A 19,098-nucleotide genomic window follows, 5' to 3' on the forward strand; every position below is an offset into this window, starting at 1 on the left:
ACGCCCTTATCCAGTCAGCAGTGACAGGGACAGTCCCCCCCTGGAGCAACTTAGGGTGAAGTGTCTTGCTCAGGGACACGATGGTTAAAGGTCTTCTGGTTCATAGGCGAGTGTGTTACACACTAGGCTACTACCGCCCCAGCCCAATGGTTGGATGTGTGTGTGTGTGTGTGTGTGTGTGTAAGACCTGGCACCAGCATGCACTATGGAAAGGAGGCATGTTTTGACAGTGAAGTGATTGTGAAACACTGCAGCACAGCACACACGGTGACACAGTGAAATGTGTCCTCTGCATTTAACCCTTGGTGAGCAGTGGGCAGCCGTGAGCGGTGTGTGGGGACGACGCTTTTATTTGATAGATTTCCTTCACGTGATGCGGCGACGTCCCGGCATGTTCTGGCTCAACGTGAAGCCCCGGGCGCAGCGAGGGACCCGGCGGGTGGAGCACCTGGATCCCGGCGCCCTCATTCGCTGGTGCGGAGCGCGGGGGGCGGAGGGCGTCTGCGCATTTAACGCAGTCCGGCGCGGCGAGAGAGCGGCGACAGACGCACCGAACTTCGCTCCGCGTCCAGGAAGGAAGACGAAGACGCGCGGGCTTTCAGGGACGTCCCCGTCTCTCCGTCCCTCCGCACGGCACGGCGAGGACCGCGGCGCGGCGGATCTAGCGCATGACCGGACCCCCCCGAGCCCCGAACCCCGAGCCCCGCGACACCGCTTCACCATGGGACCCCTGCTGGCCTCCGTCCTGGCCCTCCTGGCGCTCTCCTCCGCCAGCAAGCCGCGGAGCTGCCAGGATTTCAGGCACTTTTACGGCGGGAAGGGCTTCGCTCCGAAGGGGCTCCCGCAGACGGAGATGTCCGGTAAGAGAAAGTTTCCCCGGCGGGGACCGGATCAGATGGACCACGATCTCCTGCGGGTTTAGAGCGCTTTTATTAACCGGGTTGAAGGGTCAGGATCCGGTTAAAGGAAGGCTTGTTGTGGGGTGATGTGATGTGGATCTTGGGTGGATCCCCCCTGTAATCCAGTGGCTCCTCTAATCTGCAACTTTAACCTGGATTACATGTCCGCAGATGACAGAGGGGGAAAAAAAAGATGAGGGACACAGGGGACAAGAGAGACCAGCCTGTCCGGCGTGGAATCGAATCATTTAATCATCACCCCGCAGCGCTTGAGGTCGAAAAAGTTCACGTTCGGCTCCATTAGCTCTTCTTTTCCGACTCTGAACTCGACGCTGGACTCCGATCTCGCGTCTTTTACAGGACGTCCCTTCTTATTAGGGCTTTGCCGGAGAGCCAGATCCGCCACCAGTCTGCATTCCTGCGCGATGAAGCGATAATCGTTTTTTAAACCAGGAGGATTAAGCCACCCGCCGTAAATGATAATAAAGGATGTGGCGAATTCTGTGCACCGGCGTACGAGGCTTGTGTGTGGGCTTCTCGGAGACAGGAGGCACCTCCCTCGTGAAGGGTGATGTGTCCTGGCCCCCAAAAATAACCGAAAATGAACCCCCCCCCCCGCCCTCCGGTGATTGACGCTGTCTGACCTTTGACCTTTACACACCACAAGGTGTAAAAGTGCCGCGGTTTCTGGATTGCCTCGTGGTCATTTCATGAACTGACGTGTCGCATCGGCCTGCCGGTCGGTGACTGCTAATCAGTTTCTGATTCGTCCTTTTTCCTTTTACTGCTTTTTACTGTTACGTGATTCATCTTGGCCGAAGCGAAGGACACGTTTCGCAGCTCGTGCAGGTAGGAGGTGAACCTCGGTGTTCATCCGATCGCCGGAACATCCACTCAGAACGAAAAGTAGGACAAGAAACTTGTGACGTCAGAGAGATTTTTTTCTTTCTCGTCAGATCTGAAGTTCATTGCTTCCTTTGATGGAAATGGGACATGTGCATCTTTGATCTAATCTTCTGTTCTTTTTTTCCCTCGGCTCTTTTTTCGCAGCTTGTGTACGGATGTCTGTGTGTGTGTGTGTGAAACATTGAAAGCTCTGAACTCTGAAGTACTACCGTTTCGTGTGTTTTTACTTAATTCTCTACTTATCGAACATGCTGACGCAGGAAGGAAGTCTCCTGAAGCACTGAGCTCTAACCGGCGTCTGGAGGCATCAGTCAGACCGCACGCTGTTTGATGTTGTCGGAAAGTGAGGACTGTGTGGCATGTTGGTGAAAGGGGAGGAGAGGAGCAGATGCAGGTGACGGCACGTTCTGCCGGCTGGAGATGCATTATGGGTCTCCCCTTTCAAGGAGGTCACACTTCTGCAGGGGGACAGTAATTCATGAGGGAACCATATTGCCCTGCTTTAAACCACGCTTCCGTGTGCTCTGGCGATCGCTTCTGTGTCGAGTAGGGAAGGTTTGTGACTTACGTTCCAGGAAACCAAGGTGACGATGCAGGAAGTTCTTATCAACACACCAAGATAAAGTTTCTGTTATGTTAGCACTTCCTATGAGAGGTGTGAGGCCTTCACTGGTCCCACAATCCTATTGGATTACGATGATCAATGCCTTGATTATCGATGCATCACTCATGATGATGATGCATGATTTCAAATTCAAGAGTTACGGTCTCGTTCACCCGTGTGAACGAGAAAGTTGATAATGAAAGTGATTGTCATTGTGAAACACTGCAGCACAGCACATTGTGACACCACAAAATGTGTCCATCAGCAGTGTGTGGGGACGGTACTTTGCTCAGTGGCACCTTGGCCAGACCGGGATTCGAACCTGCAACCTTACGATTACGGGGCCGCTTCCTTAGCCGCCGGGCCACCACTGTTCTCTGGACACTCAGAGACTGATAAGATCGGCTTTCCCTCCATTCCTGCTTTGTGTGCGTGTTTCGAAGGGGCAGACCGAACGCTAGAAAGATACAACAAAATGTCACTTCTACCCGGAGCCACAGTCACCATCGGCACTACTTTTATACCGTGCCAGATCTGCATCGGTGGACGTGGAGAGACTCGTGTGTGTCGAGAGTCAAGGTGACCTTCATTCCAGTGGCTGATGTATGTGCTCCTGTGTGTGGAAGCCTGACCGGGAGAGGCTCTGTGGGAGTGGAGAGACGGCGCGGGGAAATGAGAGATGATCTGCTGCTCCGGCGTGGGCCGCGCCAGTCTCTGGATTTAACCGGATTTTGCAGCGGATGTGATCAATCGGCGTCAGAGGTCCCGCCCATCGACGTTTAGAGACGGGTTTAAAGGTTATGGTACCTGTTCCCAGCTCCCCTTCCTGCTCGCTCGGCCTTGCCTTTCTGGTGCATAAATCAGCACTGTTATAATATCATAAACAGGAAGTTCCTTCTACAAATAAACTCATTACAAATCACAGCACATTAGAGTATAAGAACAAAATGAATAAAATATTAATTATTAAAAAATTAATTATTCATATTCCACATACCAGTATTCAAAAGCATTCTACATTTGGGGTTTCACAATGAAAAAATACATAATTTCATGCTGCATTAGTATTGGTTGGTCAGTAGACGTAAACCGGAGCCAATTGTGACATTTTCCATGGCAAGTTCAGTCGAGTCATACGAATAGATCTTAACTTGGCTGTTCAGTTGGACCATGTCCCAGTATATATGCATGTGAGGGGCATTGATTTATTCTACCATTGCGTCCCTGTGCAAGACACTTGACCCTGAGTGTCTCCAGGGGGGGACTGTCCCTGTAACTACTGATTGCGAGTCACTCTGGATCAGGGCGTCTGGTAAACGCTGTAAATGTAAATGTATGTCTGTTCCACAAGATTCCGTGTGGGTGTGGTGTGAGGCAATTGTGGAAAAACCCTCAATCTCATTAGACGGACTGTGGGAACTTAGTACAAAACACGTTTAAATACATTTAGTTTAAACTACTTTTAGTTGAACCAGTACGGAAACGAGATTTTCTCGACAGTAGCCGTTGCTCAACATCGTCACCGAGGAGCCGCGACTAAAGATATCGGCAGGATTGTTTATTCTGGGAAGGTCCAACATGGCAGGCAGAATATGATGTTTTTGTGGTGAAGATTCTCCCAGGCTTGCATTTGGAGAAAGTGACCTCAAGCTGTTTGCTCTCTAGCCTTGGAGGAAATTTACGACACACGCTCATGGTTAGACTGACCGACAGGCCCTCCTACACACACACACACACACACACACACACACACACACACACACACACAGACCTCCCTCGTTTTTTTTTCTCTTCACAAACGGGTAATTAGGTCTCTTCAGACTCACACATGTTCTCCCATCTCCTCTGAGGCTTGAGTGTGTGTGTGTGTGTGTGTGTGTGTGTGCTTGGCTGATGAGACACTACAAAGCTAGTCTCCTCAGGGGAGGCCTCGGCATGAATCGGCAGTTTGAAAGCCGCTGATTTTCCTTCTGGTTTTCGAACACGTGAACATTAACGTGATGTCAGCTTCCAGAAGCGGCCGATGACGGCGGAGGTTCCCACGCACCCCCCCGCTGCTTGTCGCCCGCGATGATTACACGCCCTGATGCGATAACTTGTATTTTTTTAACTACACGTTAGCTTCTCTGCAGCCTTCGGATCTCCTGGTCGCCGGCTGGGCTTTTTATAGCGCACCACGCTGTCGGCCTGACGCCGTTACTGCATTACGGCTTCTCTCCGTAACCCCCGGAGGTTCCAGGCGCGAGCCTCCCCAACAGGGCGTTTGCTCCACGTTCTGCGGCAGGGAAGAACATAGGCCCCGGTCTCATGTGGTGATTACAGGTCTGAACCTGACAGATCACAGGCCACACACACACACACACACACACACGCTGTAAAAACCGAGTTCCCACGTCAACTTTATATTACAGCACGTTTCATACCGTATCAATATACTAACTTAAAACAATGACATGAAGTTAATGATGGATCTTCAAAATGAACTCGATTTAATCCTGGATCGCTGCGAACGCCCCAACCCCTCCATGTGACCGCACTAAGGGCACCAGGCTGGGTGACGGAAGTGCGTTCGGTTAATGGTGAGAATTTCGGCGACGGTGAGAATTTAGAACAAAATGATATTGACGCAAGTAAAATTCTTCTTTGGGAGTTTTGTGAACTGTTCTTTTCTGGCTAAAAAAGAGGGTTTTCCTATCCCTCCCTCTGTTGGCTTTTGGCAGTAGGTTTATTTTTTAATAAATAAATAGATTTTTGCAGAGTTGGAAAAACATAAAAGAGAAAGATTCTCTCCATTTGCCCGGCGCTCTGATCTTGTCAGAGACTGAAGATCTGCATTAATATTCTGGTGATGCAGCGAGTGGCCATTAGTATTTCATTCAGTGATTCAGCCTTTCCGCTGTGTGTGTGTGTGTGTGTGTGTGTGTGTGTGTGTGTGTGTTGGAGAGGACTGAGCCTTTGCTGAGTAGTTACTCTGTTCCCCGGGCCAGTGTCGATGTCCCGGCGCAGATGCCGTGGCACGCAGAGGAAGCCTCAGCCTCACGCAAGCCTCCGAGGCATCGGCGCAGGCAGAAGAGGGATTTCTCATTATCAGCGTGTATCATGCAGTGTGGTAGTAGCCTAGTGGGTAACACGCTCGCCTATGAACCCAGGTTCAAATCCCGCTTACTACCATTGTGTCCCTGAGCAAGTCACTTAATCCTAAGTGTCTCCAGGGGGGGACTGTCCCTGTAACTACTGATTGCACGTCGCTCTGGATAAGGGCGTCTGGTAAATGCCGTAAATGTAAATGTAAATGTTAATGTAACTCCTTATTTCGCCGGAGGACGCGGAGTCTCCTGATCAGGGTTGATTTTGATGGCCAGTTGGTTACAGTCTCTGTGGGGTATAATCCCAGGAGGAACAACCCGAGAAGACACCAGTGACTAGATATGAATCGCAAAAGGCTAAAATTCTTCCCAATTGTACTTTATTTCTGTTAATGGGGCCACACGTTGGCACAGCGGGAAGTGGCATGACCTCACACCTCCAAGGTCATGAGTTTGGGTTTGGCGTGGGTTTCCTCGTGGTTCTCCGTTTTCCTCCCGCTGTCCAAAGGCATGTACACTAGATGGATGGGCGACTTTGAGCATGCGAGCGTGTGAGTGAATAGTGTTTTTTTGTGCGTCCCAGGATGGGCTTCCGCCACCCTGAGTGTCCAAAAACATGGAGAAATATTTAATGATGTGTACTGTATCACCCATCTCGTGAGGGACAATAGCTTAGCCGCCATACTCCCTTTGCTCTCTACTTCTCACATATGTTCTACCAATCCTGCCAGCTTTGTTACTGAAGACATTATTGGACAATGGACAAAGTATGTCCTGTTTGAGTGTTTTAGCATCAGTGCTTCCAGCTTCTTTCTAGTTGTAAAAGGTCCTCTATCATGAAAAGTTCCTTTTTATGTCGTCATGAGGGGACATGAGGCTACCTCTTGTTTCTCATGCTTTGAGAATTTGCCACCGATCGTCATGGCTTCCAAATATGCAAATATGCAAATAAGCATTGCAGTTGCAGTTAGTTCCATTACGTGAGACTCTGAAGAACCTGTGGGTTAATTTTATTTTTTTGGAAAAAGGCCGACACGACTTCCTGTCTGCACCAAACATTGTGGTTGGTGAATGGTGTTGATGACGTCATTTCCTCTAATGCCCCCTCAATTAGGCCGCGCTCCTCCTCGTCCCGCCTCTCCTCCTCATTAGCATTTAAAGCTACAGACACAGAAACGGCGCGTCCTGGGGAAATCTCATTGTGTGACTGGATCAAAGTGGCTGTAATTCAGAAACAAGGCTGAATTTCGTAAAGAGACTTCAGATACGGTATTAGGAGCTCACTAAGACCGACACAAAAGCCTTTAAACACAGGGTTCGATTCATCAATACTGGATACCAGCGTATTGGTAATGTATCATCACTGGAAGCGTCATGATATTTTCCTCCATATTGCTTTTTCCGTCGCACCTCTTACTGTTGGAATCTTGAGGAACCACGGCCTGATGAGCCCAAGGTGGAACTTTCTCTGTGGTGGGGACCCAGGCTCCTTGTTTTTTTGTTGAGGTGGCATTACACCATTCATGTTTGAAAGCGTCTGTGATTCTTTTCCACAGATCCGCAGCAGAGCCCCTGAAACAGATGAGAGTTTCTTGGGGAGGGCCATGGCTGAGCATCTATTTCTGGTCCTGAAGTTGTTGCACCGGGTGATCCCTCGAGAGAAATCAAACACAATTTCTTTTCCTGGCTTATGCATCTCTCCTTCTCACTTTCTGCCCTTCTCAGTTTTCAAACCTCTTTTGCCCCCTTGCTGAGCTCTGGCTCATGAATATTTCAGAACTCTAAAATGAGCCTGGATTCCAGTCGGACGGGCTGTGTGTCAGAGAGCGAGAGCGAGTACCGAGGGACCTCGTGGTAAAGCTGATGTTTGTATGGGCTCTTGCATCCATCCAATTTATTTTTGGGCCAGTCCAGCCCTGGTTTTGGGGCTGGAGGTTTTGCTAAAAGCTTGTTCCCATAAATCTTTCATGCGGCACGCAGCCTTCATTTCTGTGCAGATGGACCTGACTGCAGGCTGAGGACATGGCCTGGGCTTTCTGAACCTGAATGGATTCCTCAAGCACCTTTAGGTCTCTTTGGACCTCTTCTCACCCAACCTCCCTTTCATTTCACAGCCAATTCACTCAGCTCAGAGTATTAGAACTGGCTCCATGTTTCCACTTCACCTAATGGGTTGCAGTTAAATCTTCAGCAGGACAAGGACAGAAATGCAGCTATTTACTGAATTACCTCCCTATCTTCTGTGCTCAGACACGTCTGACGTCCTGGCTCCACCTGATTGTTGTGTTGACTCCACTGCTTGTAAGGTCGTCACCGCAATGTCCTCAACAGTACATTGCCAGGACATTTCTGCTGTCTGGTGATCCTTGTTGGGTCCTGGTGCAATGTTCTGCAGGGCTTGTGGATTGGATGTTCGTGGAATGTTCCCATTTTGCCCCTCAGAGAACGTTCATGTGTGTGGTGGTGTGTTTTTAAGTTGGCAAAGATTGGTTGGTGTGGTCTGGTTCTTGGTCCACACCCATTGAGGTGAAATACAGAAATTTCATGTAAAATGAGCATCTGAAAGTGAAAGTGAAGTGATTGTCATTGTCATTGTGAGACACAGCAACACAGCACACGATTCACACAGTGAAATGTGTCCTTTAACCCTTCACCCTTGGTGAGCAGTGGGCAGCCATGACAGGCGCCCAGGGAGCAGTGTGTGGGGACGGTGCTTTGCTCAGTGGCACCTTGGCAGCTCGGGATTCGAACCGGCAACCTTCTGATTACGGGGTTGCTTCCTTAACCGCCAGGCCACCACTGCCCCTATAAGAGGACGTCAAGCTAGCATTAGCAGCAGTTATGTTCCACTGGGCTTTTGTTGTGCTGTCAAGAATCTTCCATCATTTACCTTTTTTATTTCTCCTGTAGCCAAAATAACATTAGAAGACAGAAATGTACATCTCTCCACGACAATAGTATTATGTGCATTCACGTTTATTATTTTGAATGCACACGGCTCACACATATAGGGTCATGCTGACTGCGTCCTCTTTGATCTTGACTGTCATAAGTCACCCAGCCCCCCCAGACCCCCACGTTTACACCGGAGGAGCTGCCTTAAATTTTACCCTCAGTGTGGGTAAATTGGATTTGTCTTGGGCTGTAAAACAAGGTCCCCTCATGCCCCTGACATCGCTTGGGTAAATTGAATCGCAGATCCAGGTATAGAGGTGGAGGAGACCCAAGATGGATGGTGACCAGGGCATGAGCGAGCGCTGCTGACATTGGGTCATGATGGGACTTTTCTGCTGGTGTGGAAATTACATCACCGCAGAATGTCAGTATTTCACCCTGCTGCATGTGCATGGGTGCACATGTGAATGACAACTCCAACCCCAAAATATTATTAATATTTAGAGACGGACACACATCTGAGCAATGTGGTGACTAGTGACCATGGAATATCAATGACATTCAATGAATTGTAGCGACAATGCCATGTCACGTCTCAAAATGTTTCAAACAAATGGCTTTAACTAAATAGTTTAAAAAATAGCGCAAGGGCACACAGGGGCACGAACAGGTAACAAAGCATCACAGCACAACATGGCTTTAAGGATAGCCAGGGGAGTGTGGCAAAAAGGCAACCTTAATATGTGCCCCAATCAGCCCGAACTAAACAAGAAGTTGGTGTCACCCGGTGAACCCAGGCTTTTCAGAATTTCCCAATTTCAGTTTTCAGTAATGCAAAGGTGAATCTTGATACCATTTATTCATCGTATTGCAATGCCAATTGCATAGTTAAAAAGTTATAAAGCAATGGGTGAGCGTAACTTGAGACGTGAATGTCCCTCTATTCCTAGATGAAATAGAGGGATATAAGTAGACTAATTGTACATTTATTGTCTCTTCTCTTTTGCCAGTTTATACCATTTGCAAACGTAAATATGAATACATATGTTATCTATGTTGTTTCTTCCCCTCACTATTTGTTGTGTTGTATGTTGCACTTATGGTCCAGGAGGATGGCATTTCATATCACTCTGTAATAGATGCATATGGTTCGGATGACAATAAAGCTTTACTTTCACACGGCCTGCACTCCTACGCTGTAGGTGGCTGTGTGTAATGGAACCTGGTGGCATCATGCGGTTTCAGTGCACACCCCAGCATCGAATCAAACTGTATCATATTGGGAATTCTGAGGTATTGGAAATAATCGAATGAAAATCGCGTACCATATCATAACGAGCGCTGTGATCTACACCCCTGCTGCATACTATCAGTATCACATCAGAGGCAACAGAGAATTGGGCTCTTTCACAGATCGCTGCTTTTTATGATTTCATTGGACTTGACATTAACCTCCATCTGCCTTGTTTACATGGGGAGCGGCCGTGACGGTTGCTGCACCCTTACTTTCCTAAACAGCGCGTCAGCCTCTCCTCATTTTCCCCCAACCGGTTATCATCTCTCATCGAATGCCCGCTCGGCCCGAACGCCACACGCCTCCTGTCAAAACATCCCGTTCGGATCTGCAAGGTGCTTTGCGCTGAGGGGAGAGGGGTGACATTGGATGACCGCCGCTGAAATCATTCGTTTGCTGAGGTGTTAACCGGCTCCCACGCTAAGACGCGAGTAGGAGAGATTCGGAAAGGGAAGGGAAACCATAAAACTGTACGGTCTAATTCCGCAAAATTTGAATTTCAATCAGGGCACCAAAGGAATGCAATGGCGTGTACGTTCCAGGTCCTGTCTGTCACCTGACGGTGCACGTGCTAAAGAGCGTTGTTTATGGCCTGCCTCAGTTTCTGTTTTCGGGAAAGCAGATTAAGGCGCGATGGACGCTGCGTTTTGTGTAAAGGTGAAACCAGCGCGGGCGTGCCACCTTATCTTGGTCAAGTGTTTAATCCCTGATTCCCCAGGCGCGTGTTGGCAGATTAACAGCAGATCAGGTAGCCCCATCGGCCGTGGCGAGGGCCAAATCCCCGCGGCTTAATTTGATGACCTCTTCCCGTGATTAAATCACCACTGTCCTTTTTATGCAGGACCCTTCTCCACATGCACAGTCTCGTTCTCTTTTTTTTTTTTTTTTTTTTTACAGCTGCAAGTTTAGACATGATTGAATTCTTTTGTTTGAATGAAAATATTCCAAAGAAAACTAATCTATTTTTCCATTTTATTCCACCTTTGCTTCCAGTCAAAGGTTAACTCTATAGAGGCTATAAGATAAAATAAGATAAATCTTTATTGTCAATGTCACTTTGAAAATTTTGAAATTTAAGGTGCAGTCAACTCACTGAGCGTCATATAGTTGAGCCAGAAAAGTAGACAGACTGAAATAACAAGCAAATAAAATAGTAGTACATTTAATATTTGAAAAATGAAGCTCCATCAATAATCGGGTGCATAGGAACGTTTGACCAGTAATTTATAGTTTTTGATGTTTTTTTTAATAGATGGATCTGAAACCAAGGTCTTTCACTGTATCCTCCTCAGTCTTCCTCCTCAGAATCAGACGTCAGTCGGACACCCACCCCACCTGACTGTTGAAACGGAGAACATGAGACCTGCTTGGGGAAACGGCTCCGCACACTTGAAATCTGAGGACCGTGGCTGACAGGTTTTTGGACGTGATGGGCGTAGAGAACCAGAATCACATGGAACATGCAAGTGCTGTGAGGTGACCTACTGTGAGTGGGGGACGTTCGCTCTGACGCAGAATTCGTCTGCCGTGCGCTGGGGCTGATGCTCCATTATTGAGCTATAAATACCACACCCTCACATTAATATCAGGATTGCAGTCCCACCTGGTTTCCCATTAGCTGGGGGGGTCTGCATGAGATTTGTCACGTCGTCGTGGTGAACAGATGGACGCATTCGCATGGTATATAACACGCCAGGGTTTAATACGGATAACAGGAAAACCACGATACAAGACAGTCATATTGAGGACCCAACAAGGACAAAGCACAAAAGACAAACATTTATACAGGCTAGAACGGCTGCACACAGTATTCAGGGGAATAGGGACACAACCACAACCACAGCACTTATCGCGGAGCCAGAGCACCCCCTCCAGAGTCAGTTCTTTACAATATGGTTTAATATTGGTCATTACATTTATTTAATGGTCATAAAATGTGCAACTATATGCATTGCAGTATTTCAGATTTAAATGTGACCACTCTGCATATGACTACAATGCAGTAAAAATAGTCTGTTATATTTACGTAAGAAAACTAATATTTGTGCTTTATCACTATGCATTAGACAAATGTTTTATAAGTGTAAGGCCTTTTGTCAGCAGAGGAATGTGTACATGAAAAGGTCGGAGTGAAGAAGGGATTACCGGGAGATGGAGAAGATGACTGGGGGGAAAAGAAAGAAAGAAAGAAATCCCGGCGAGGAACTGTCAGGTCACTCAGTCCATTGTGTGTTTACTCAGGGATTAGGCTCCCTTTGACAAATTGAATTTCCCAAGAATGTTATAATCCATTTCTTTTCCCTGCAAGTCACCCCCTTCCCCCACCCCATGAACACTCCCGTCCACAGTGGCATCCTCCCCCTGGCCCACCACCAAGACAGGCTCACTTTTGGCAAAGGAACGTGTCGAGATGTTCACAGCACAAGTGCCCGTGGGAGCGCCTCCACGGGAGCTGATGCATGAGTGTGGGAATCTTTTTGTGGCACATGTCATTAGGTCGGCATTTGTGCTGGATATCTGGATGCTCTTCTGGTCCATTTTAGATGAGACACCGATGCTAGCGGGCTTTACGTGATCTCTAATCCGTGGTGTTATTTGTGCTCCCGGAGCTTAGCAGCCACACGGGTTTCTGTTGCAGAGTCATTATTGTTGGTAAAACAGTCTGTATCATGTATCTGACAGCATTCAGGCTTTCCTGAATGTGGCCTTTTATTTTAGGTGAGTGTAAAATTATTTTTTCTTTCTCTTTTTTGTGTTGTAGGTGGTGGGAAAGTAACAAGTATTGTACTTTTTTGTACTACTAAGTAAACACCAATATTTAAAATTCTAAGTGTAGTGTGTGTATGTGGCGGTGGGGTGGAGCAGAATGTCTGTGCAAAGACCATTTAATGATTCAGTGGTGCAACAACGGTCACATACATGGCAGAAAGGACAAATGTATGTGCCAAAGACGTATGCATGGATTGTCCCTACATAACCCCTCTCCCCTCTCCAAGCTAAACTTAACACCATAGCTGAGACCCTCACAAAAATACATGCAGTGGCACCCACCCTCTTGCCCAGTGTGTCTAGACAGGAATATATATATATAGTAGGTACATGCACAGAGTTGCACCCTAGAGTTGCACTCTTCAACACAACAGCAAGGACAGCTTTAAAAAACCCATTAACTATTAAGAGAGATTGGCACTAAAGAGTCCCTAAACCAATTCAGTTTACTTGTGATAGGTTCATACAGGATACTCTTCCGGATAGTCTGCTTCAGGATAAACTGGACTGAAGCCTTTTTCCAACTCATGGACTTAATTGCAGGCTGTAGCAGATAAGCTGATTTAGACTTTCCACGGCCTGATGATCCAGAAACATTATTTTTTATAGTTAAAAATCTCTTTTTAAACTACTTGAAAGCCAAAACGGGACATCTTCTATGTGCAAATCAAAGTTACCAGACTTCACCAATTCAGTTTTTTTATGTGCAAGCTCTGCCCACTTCCTCCATTCTCATCTTCACCAACTGGTCATTTGACACTCACTCATGCTTGGGGGAGGTGACATAACCCTCAGAAAAAAATAGACCAACCCTATATACTTGCATATTAAGAGTGCTGTTGTCAGTGCAAACAGTGCAAAAGGTGATATTTTACTAAATATAACATAAAATCTGAGATGCTGTTTGTGGCTTCATGTCATGTAAATGCCGCAGACCCTCCTAATTCCTAATGTGCTCAGTCTCTGAATCGCCCTCCCACTGTCACCTCAGTAGAGCACAGCTTCCAGTCCCCGTCAACATCAGAGTCAACACCATTTACAGTACACCATGTGCTCCTCAAGTGTGCTGGAGTTTGTGAAGTCCCACCAGCTGCCCCCGTCTCCCCCGTCTTTCTTTTTTCCCCTTTGTGTTGGGTCTATTAGTGGCTGCTTGGGTTCTGAAAGCCTGTAATTATGCCCCAGACATCCAGGTGTAGTAGGTGGTGTTTACAGCCTCTGTGCTGTCAGCGCCCTCCAAAAAGTTACAGTTCAGCGATGTGCTGAGAGGCGTCTTGAGATGGTCCTCGATGACTGCCGTGCATAAATATGCGCCTGTGTACTGTCATCCGATGACAAATTGTTGTGTGGAGGTTGTCACAAGCCATGAAATTACAAACTAGACCTTGGACGGTTGAACCACGCTGTCCAAATGGGATACCTACCTGTTTGAGCCTGACACCGGTCGGCTGTTACTTGAATACAGGTTTGGCTGGAGAGAGCACTGGCATGTTCGAAATGGTGCTCTGGACCTGGCAACAATGTGATCGAGATGTAGATGTAGTCCAGCAGTCAATGTGTAGGGATTTTTATGGATTTGACATTTTACCCCTTACCAATAGCCATGACTCAATATGCATGAAGTGATCGATGAAAAGTGCAGAAGCAGGAATAAATGTGATAAAAAGCATGACGAGAAACCAACTACGGTCTGGCACCTTCTTCACATGAGATGTTGCAAAAGTATATTATTTCACTGAAATCACAATGATGTTATTATGCTTCACGTGATACGTGATGTCTCAATTGTTCGCAACAATATTTATTTTTAATATCAAGATTATTCAGTGAAATATTTTATTGTGCAAAATCTGCCCTGTTTCTGGGATCTATGGATCCAATATACACAGTTCCCAGCAACCAGAAAACACGTATAGATTTTGCAGCTAAAATCTATACGTAGTGTCACCCACAATTTATTACCTAACAAAATACTGACTGGCACCCAAAAGGAAAATAGGATTTGTTAGAGCCTGGAATGCGGCACTCAAAACTTAATAAGGTGTTGATTCCATTTGTAGACATGTGGATATCGGATGCACCGAAATCCCCATGGAAAATTTCCCGCTGTCTTAGAGATAGTGTTTCGGGACAGGGAAGGATGTCTTAAGCATGTCGCCAATTAGTGGCACTCAAGACACGGGCATCACTGAAGGCCTAAAGTAGAGAAAGACACACACGATACTGACTGACGCTCAAGACCTTTTCCATTCTGAAATAAAGGATCAAATAAATGTATCAGCATTGTTCACCCGTAGCTCATTAGCAGAAGATCTGGGACGAGTCTTTTCCTTAATTCTCCATTTCCAGTCTTGACGCGCACGGCGGCTGCTTTAGACGTCATCGCGACAGGGACACGCTGGGAGAGAAATGGGAAGGAGTGGAAAAGTGTGTGAGTGTGGCTGAGTGTGACAGAAAGAGCTGAGTGGATGACGGGGAAACAACGGATCTATGATTCTTTTGTAATTGGGAACAGCGTAGCTGATCAAAGATCATGTTGACCCGGGCTGCGTTTCATGAGCAAGGCAGGAAACGTCCTCTGAGATCAAATGCATGCATGATCTGACATGCTCCTTTTTTGGCACAGAGTGGCCCTGGCTGACAGATTTCAAGTTAATTAAATGTGAGCCTTTGTCCATTCATGTACCCCAGTGTCGTGGGATGAGGGAGTCGGGGTTTGATGGGGTGAAGGGGGATCATGGTGGTGAAAACACACAATAAAAAGCTTTGTGTCTCAGGGCGTTGGTGAAATAGCCAATGTACACAAACATACTGGGCCCTGTTTTCGCGGTTCTGTAGAAGCTGGGAGTGTTTGCGAATGTCACAATTCCTGGTTTGCCTATCACAAGACCTGGATTAAATCTCTGATCTGTCTGTATTCGGAGAAGGGAAATGGATGAAATGGATGTGTGTGTGTGTGTGTGTGTATATATATATATATATATATATATATAGTATAAATGAAGATAATGAGGAAGATATCAGTGTGACAGTTTTGTGAGGCTGCGGTGTTGAGTCACCATCATCTGTGATATGACAGGTATCTATCTATCTATCTATCTATCTATCTATCTATCTATCTATCTATCTATCTATCTATCTATCTATCTATCTATCTATCTATCTATCTATCTATCTATCTATCTATCTATCTATCTATCTATCTATCTATCTATCTATCTATCTATCTATCTATCTATCTATCTATCTATCTATCTATCTATCTATCTATCTATCTATATATATATATATATATATATATATATATATATATATATATATATAAATGCAGAGACAGAAATTAGCTGTGCTTGGTGAATACCGCTGGAAATGAGCGTTGGGAGGAAAACTGAGGCTAATGGAAGATCAGCTAGTCGGGAGGGTAAATGGAAGGAGATTACATTTAAAACACTCTACACAAAGGAGTATCTGGCAGGTGGGGGGTGGGCTGTCGAAGTTGGAGGCTGAAGTTTGGATAGAGGTCTTTTGTGGTGCCCCAGGTTGAGAACAAGTGGAGGTTTTGACTCGCTCTCACGCCTTTCAAAAGGCCGTCGATGAAAAGCTTCCCTTTCACTGCGGCGGCTGAAGGGGGATTTAAGGCGATGGGCCGCGCGCTTTGCTCAGCACACCTTCGGCATTTAGCTGTCAGGACGCCTGAATCAGTCCTCGCGTATCGTGGCCTTGTTTTGACAGCCTTTTCTGGAAGCCGCGGCCGGGCCGCTGCTACGGACATGTTCCCGCTTGTCTCCGGCGTGCAGAGCTGGATTAAAGCCCCGCTGCTTGACCTCTCTTAAGTACGATGGAAAAAGCAGACTTTGTGTTCCGACCCTTCGGCCACTCCGTGGTGCCTGTGGAAATGAGTGGACGAAAAAAAACAAGTGTGCATTTGAGGGGGTTTGAAGGTTGGAATTGCTTTGGCCCTTTGGGAATGAGGACAGAAAGATTACTGTGGTCCTTTAGCAGCGGTGGAGAGGGCGGTTTGCTTGCACTCACATTATTTGGCACATGGTCCTCGGCACATCAGATTTTTCGTTAGCAGTTTTCCCGCTCCGGTGACAAGTGGGAGTCGTTGTTTTTTGCTGTTACAATAAAACCTTCCCAAAACCGCTGGACTGGATGTTGAAGGAGAAGGAGACACGAACGGCACTCCTGCGGCCTTGTTGAATCTGCCGCGTAACGCGCTGGTCTGGCCGCGCGAATGGAAGATCAGCAGGGGCCCTGATGCAACGGGCTGTGGCTGCGAGTGATGAATGCCGCGGCCTCGTTTCCGAACGGGGGTATTTTTGGGCCCTCTTGATACATATTTAGGACATATTTATGCTGAATACGAAAGACGGATGCGGGTGTGGAGAGAGCCTTTGGTCTGTGTTTGTGCGTGGGCCTGTGGACAGAATGGAGCAGTACCATTCGAGACCACGGGGGGCAGTATAACCAATAGTTCAAGATTCATGAAGAAGAAACATTTACATTTACATTTACAGCATTTACCAGACGCCCTTATCCAGAGCGACTTACAATCAGTAGTTACAGGGACAGTCCCCCCCCGGAGCAATTTAGGGTTAAGTGTCTTGCTCAGGGACACACTGGTAGTAAGTGGGATTTGAACCTGGGTCTTCTGGTTCATAGGCGAGTGTGTTACCCACTAGGCTACTACCACCCAAAGAAACATCAGTAAAACGTTCTCACAGATCACTGCCTCTTCTTTTAACTTTTGATAAAACGCCCCATGTTGGATGAAATGATGGATAATTTACTGAACATCCTTATTTTCATATGGAAAGCATGCCTTTTTGGGCATTGCTCTGTGATTAGGCTGATGTCTGGAAACTGTAGTCTGTATCAAGTCAAGTCAAGTAATCTTTATTGTCATCTCTTCTATATATTGTACAGATATACAGAGAGACGAGAAGACGTGGCTCCAGTTTACACAGTGCAACATAAAAGTAGACAACAAAAAACAGATGCGGCACATGACATACAATATATAAATACATAAGATACAAAATATACATTTTAGCTAAAACATGAAGTGTTAAAAAGTGACCAGTGATATATACATGTTTAGACTGTGCAAATAAACAACAGTAGTGATAGTACAGTTATTGGTTTCAGTGCAACATGAAGAGGTAGTCCGTATAGCAGCATGTGCATAATTGCAGCAATGAGGTGTAAAGTGCAGAGGTGCAACAGAGTTAGTCCACAGTGCGAGTGTGTGTGGGGGGAAGTACGAGAGCAGGTAGTGTGTTCAGGAGCCTGATCACAAAGCAGAGTGTTTTTTTATGGAAAATGTTTGCCTCTTCTGTATTCAGGACGCCGTATCGCACAGTTCTGCCTTTCCTTACGTGTCTGTGAGAGCAGACCGGCGGCATCAGACATTCCCAGCTGAGAGTCATGCCGATATCCCATCAGCGTAATCTTTTGTCAGAGGGAGAAAAACATTCCTGCGACGTCCTCGCGCTCTGAATGGGGGTCACTCGGTGCATTTAGAATTCCCATTTAATTTGATGGGCCGGTCAGCTCATTGACTCAGCGTGCTGATGGACTGAGCCATTCACGGGGCTTCTTTTCACCCTGAATTATGGATCTGATATCATCTTTTCTTCTTTTCTTTCAGGCCCCGTTTATGTTCAGAACTTTACTGGGGAGTGCAGTCATTTTGCCGTTTATAACCCACCTATGGCACTCAAAGCCTTTGCACTTACAGTCCCTCCAGCTAGTTTATTTCATGTGTTTGTCTGTAGCTGTATGTGTTTCTTTCTTCGGCGGGCATGAAGCCACTCCCATGAGGAGCGAGGGGTAAAAACAGAACCGAGACGGTTTGCCGCGGGCTCGTTACCACAGCAAATCGAACAACAATCCACCGATGAAACGGGTCAAGACAACGGGCCAGTGAGGAGCTGCTGGTTGGGACGTCCTGGTCGGATCTGGGAGATTCCGCCCTCCGGGCGGCGGATGGGTACGTTTATTTGTTTGAAGAAATAACCATTATCATGAGAACTAGACATTGGCGAAGGAAGAGTCATCATGAAATTGAGACTTTTTATTGGAAGACGGTAGACAGTGGTTGTTTTAAAGGATCTCGGCTCTTACGTTTGCACATAATCCAGTGGGGTTTTCCCAGACGTTCATTTCTGACAGTAAAACTCACCGCCGAAGCAGTAGCTTAAGTGTCTGTAATGGTCATATTCTCGAGACAATTTTTCCACTCCGTCATTTACAGAGGGGATCAGACAGTGGTTGGCCCAGCGGGTAAGGAATCGGAAGGTGCAACGGAGTACCGTCCCCACACACTGCTCCCCGGGCGCCTTTCATGGCTATACGCAGTGGGCGCACTGGGTGCTGTGCTGTGCTGTGTGACATGTGACAACTAATCCCTTTCACTTCACATAAAAAAAAAAAAGCGGGTAAAGAAGCAGACCTGTAAGCAGAGTCCGGCTCAAATCCCGAAATGCCAAGGTGGTTGGTTGTGTGCTCCGTGTGCTGTGCTCGCTGTGTTTCACAATGGCAATCGCTTTAATTTCACATCTCGCTTTCATCAGCCACTTTCCAAACGCTGGGGCCAAAGAAAAAAGTGTGCGCGCTGTTGTTTGTTGCAATGTCTCATTTGTT

General features: G+C 46.8%; 1 protein-coding gene across 1 annotated transcript in view; it reads left to right on the forward strand.

Annotated features, from left to right (window-relative positions):
- The first annotated feature begins 376 nt into the window (after nucleotides 1-376).
- Nucleotides 377-19,098, forward strand: part of LOC114789130 (glypican-1-like) — a 61,392-nt gene continuing 42,670 nt past the window's right edge. Inside the window, exon 1 of the mRNA XM_028978243.1 lies at nucleotides 377-860. Coding sequence (XP_028834076.1) covers nucleotides 392-860 — 469 coding nt within the window. The 5' untranslated portion in view covers nucleotides 377-391. The remainder of the gene's footprint in view (nucleotides 861-19,098) is intronic.

Source organism: Denticeps clupeoides, chromosome 4, assembly GCF_900700375.1.
Source record: "Denticeps clupeoides chromosome 4, fDenClu1.1, whole genome shotgun sequence".
Classification (NCBI taxonomy): Eukaryota; Metazoa; Chordata; class Actinopteri; order Clupeiformes; family Denticipitidae; genus Denticeps; species Denticeps clupeoides.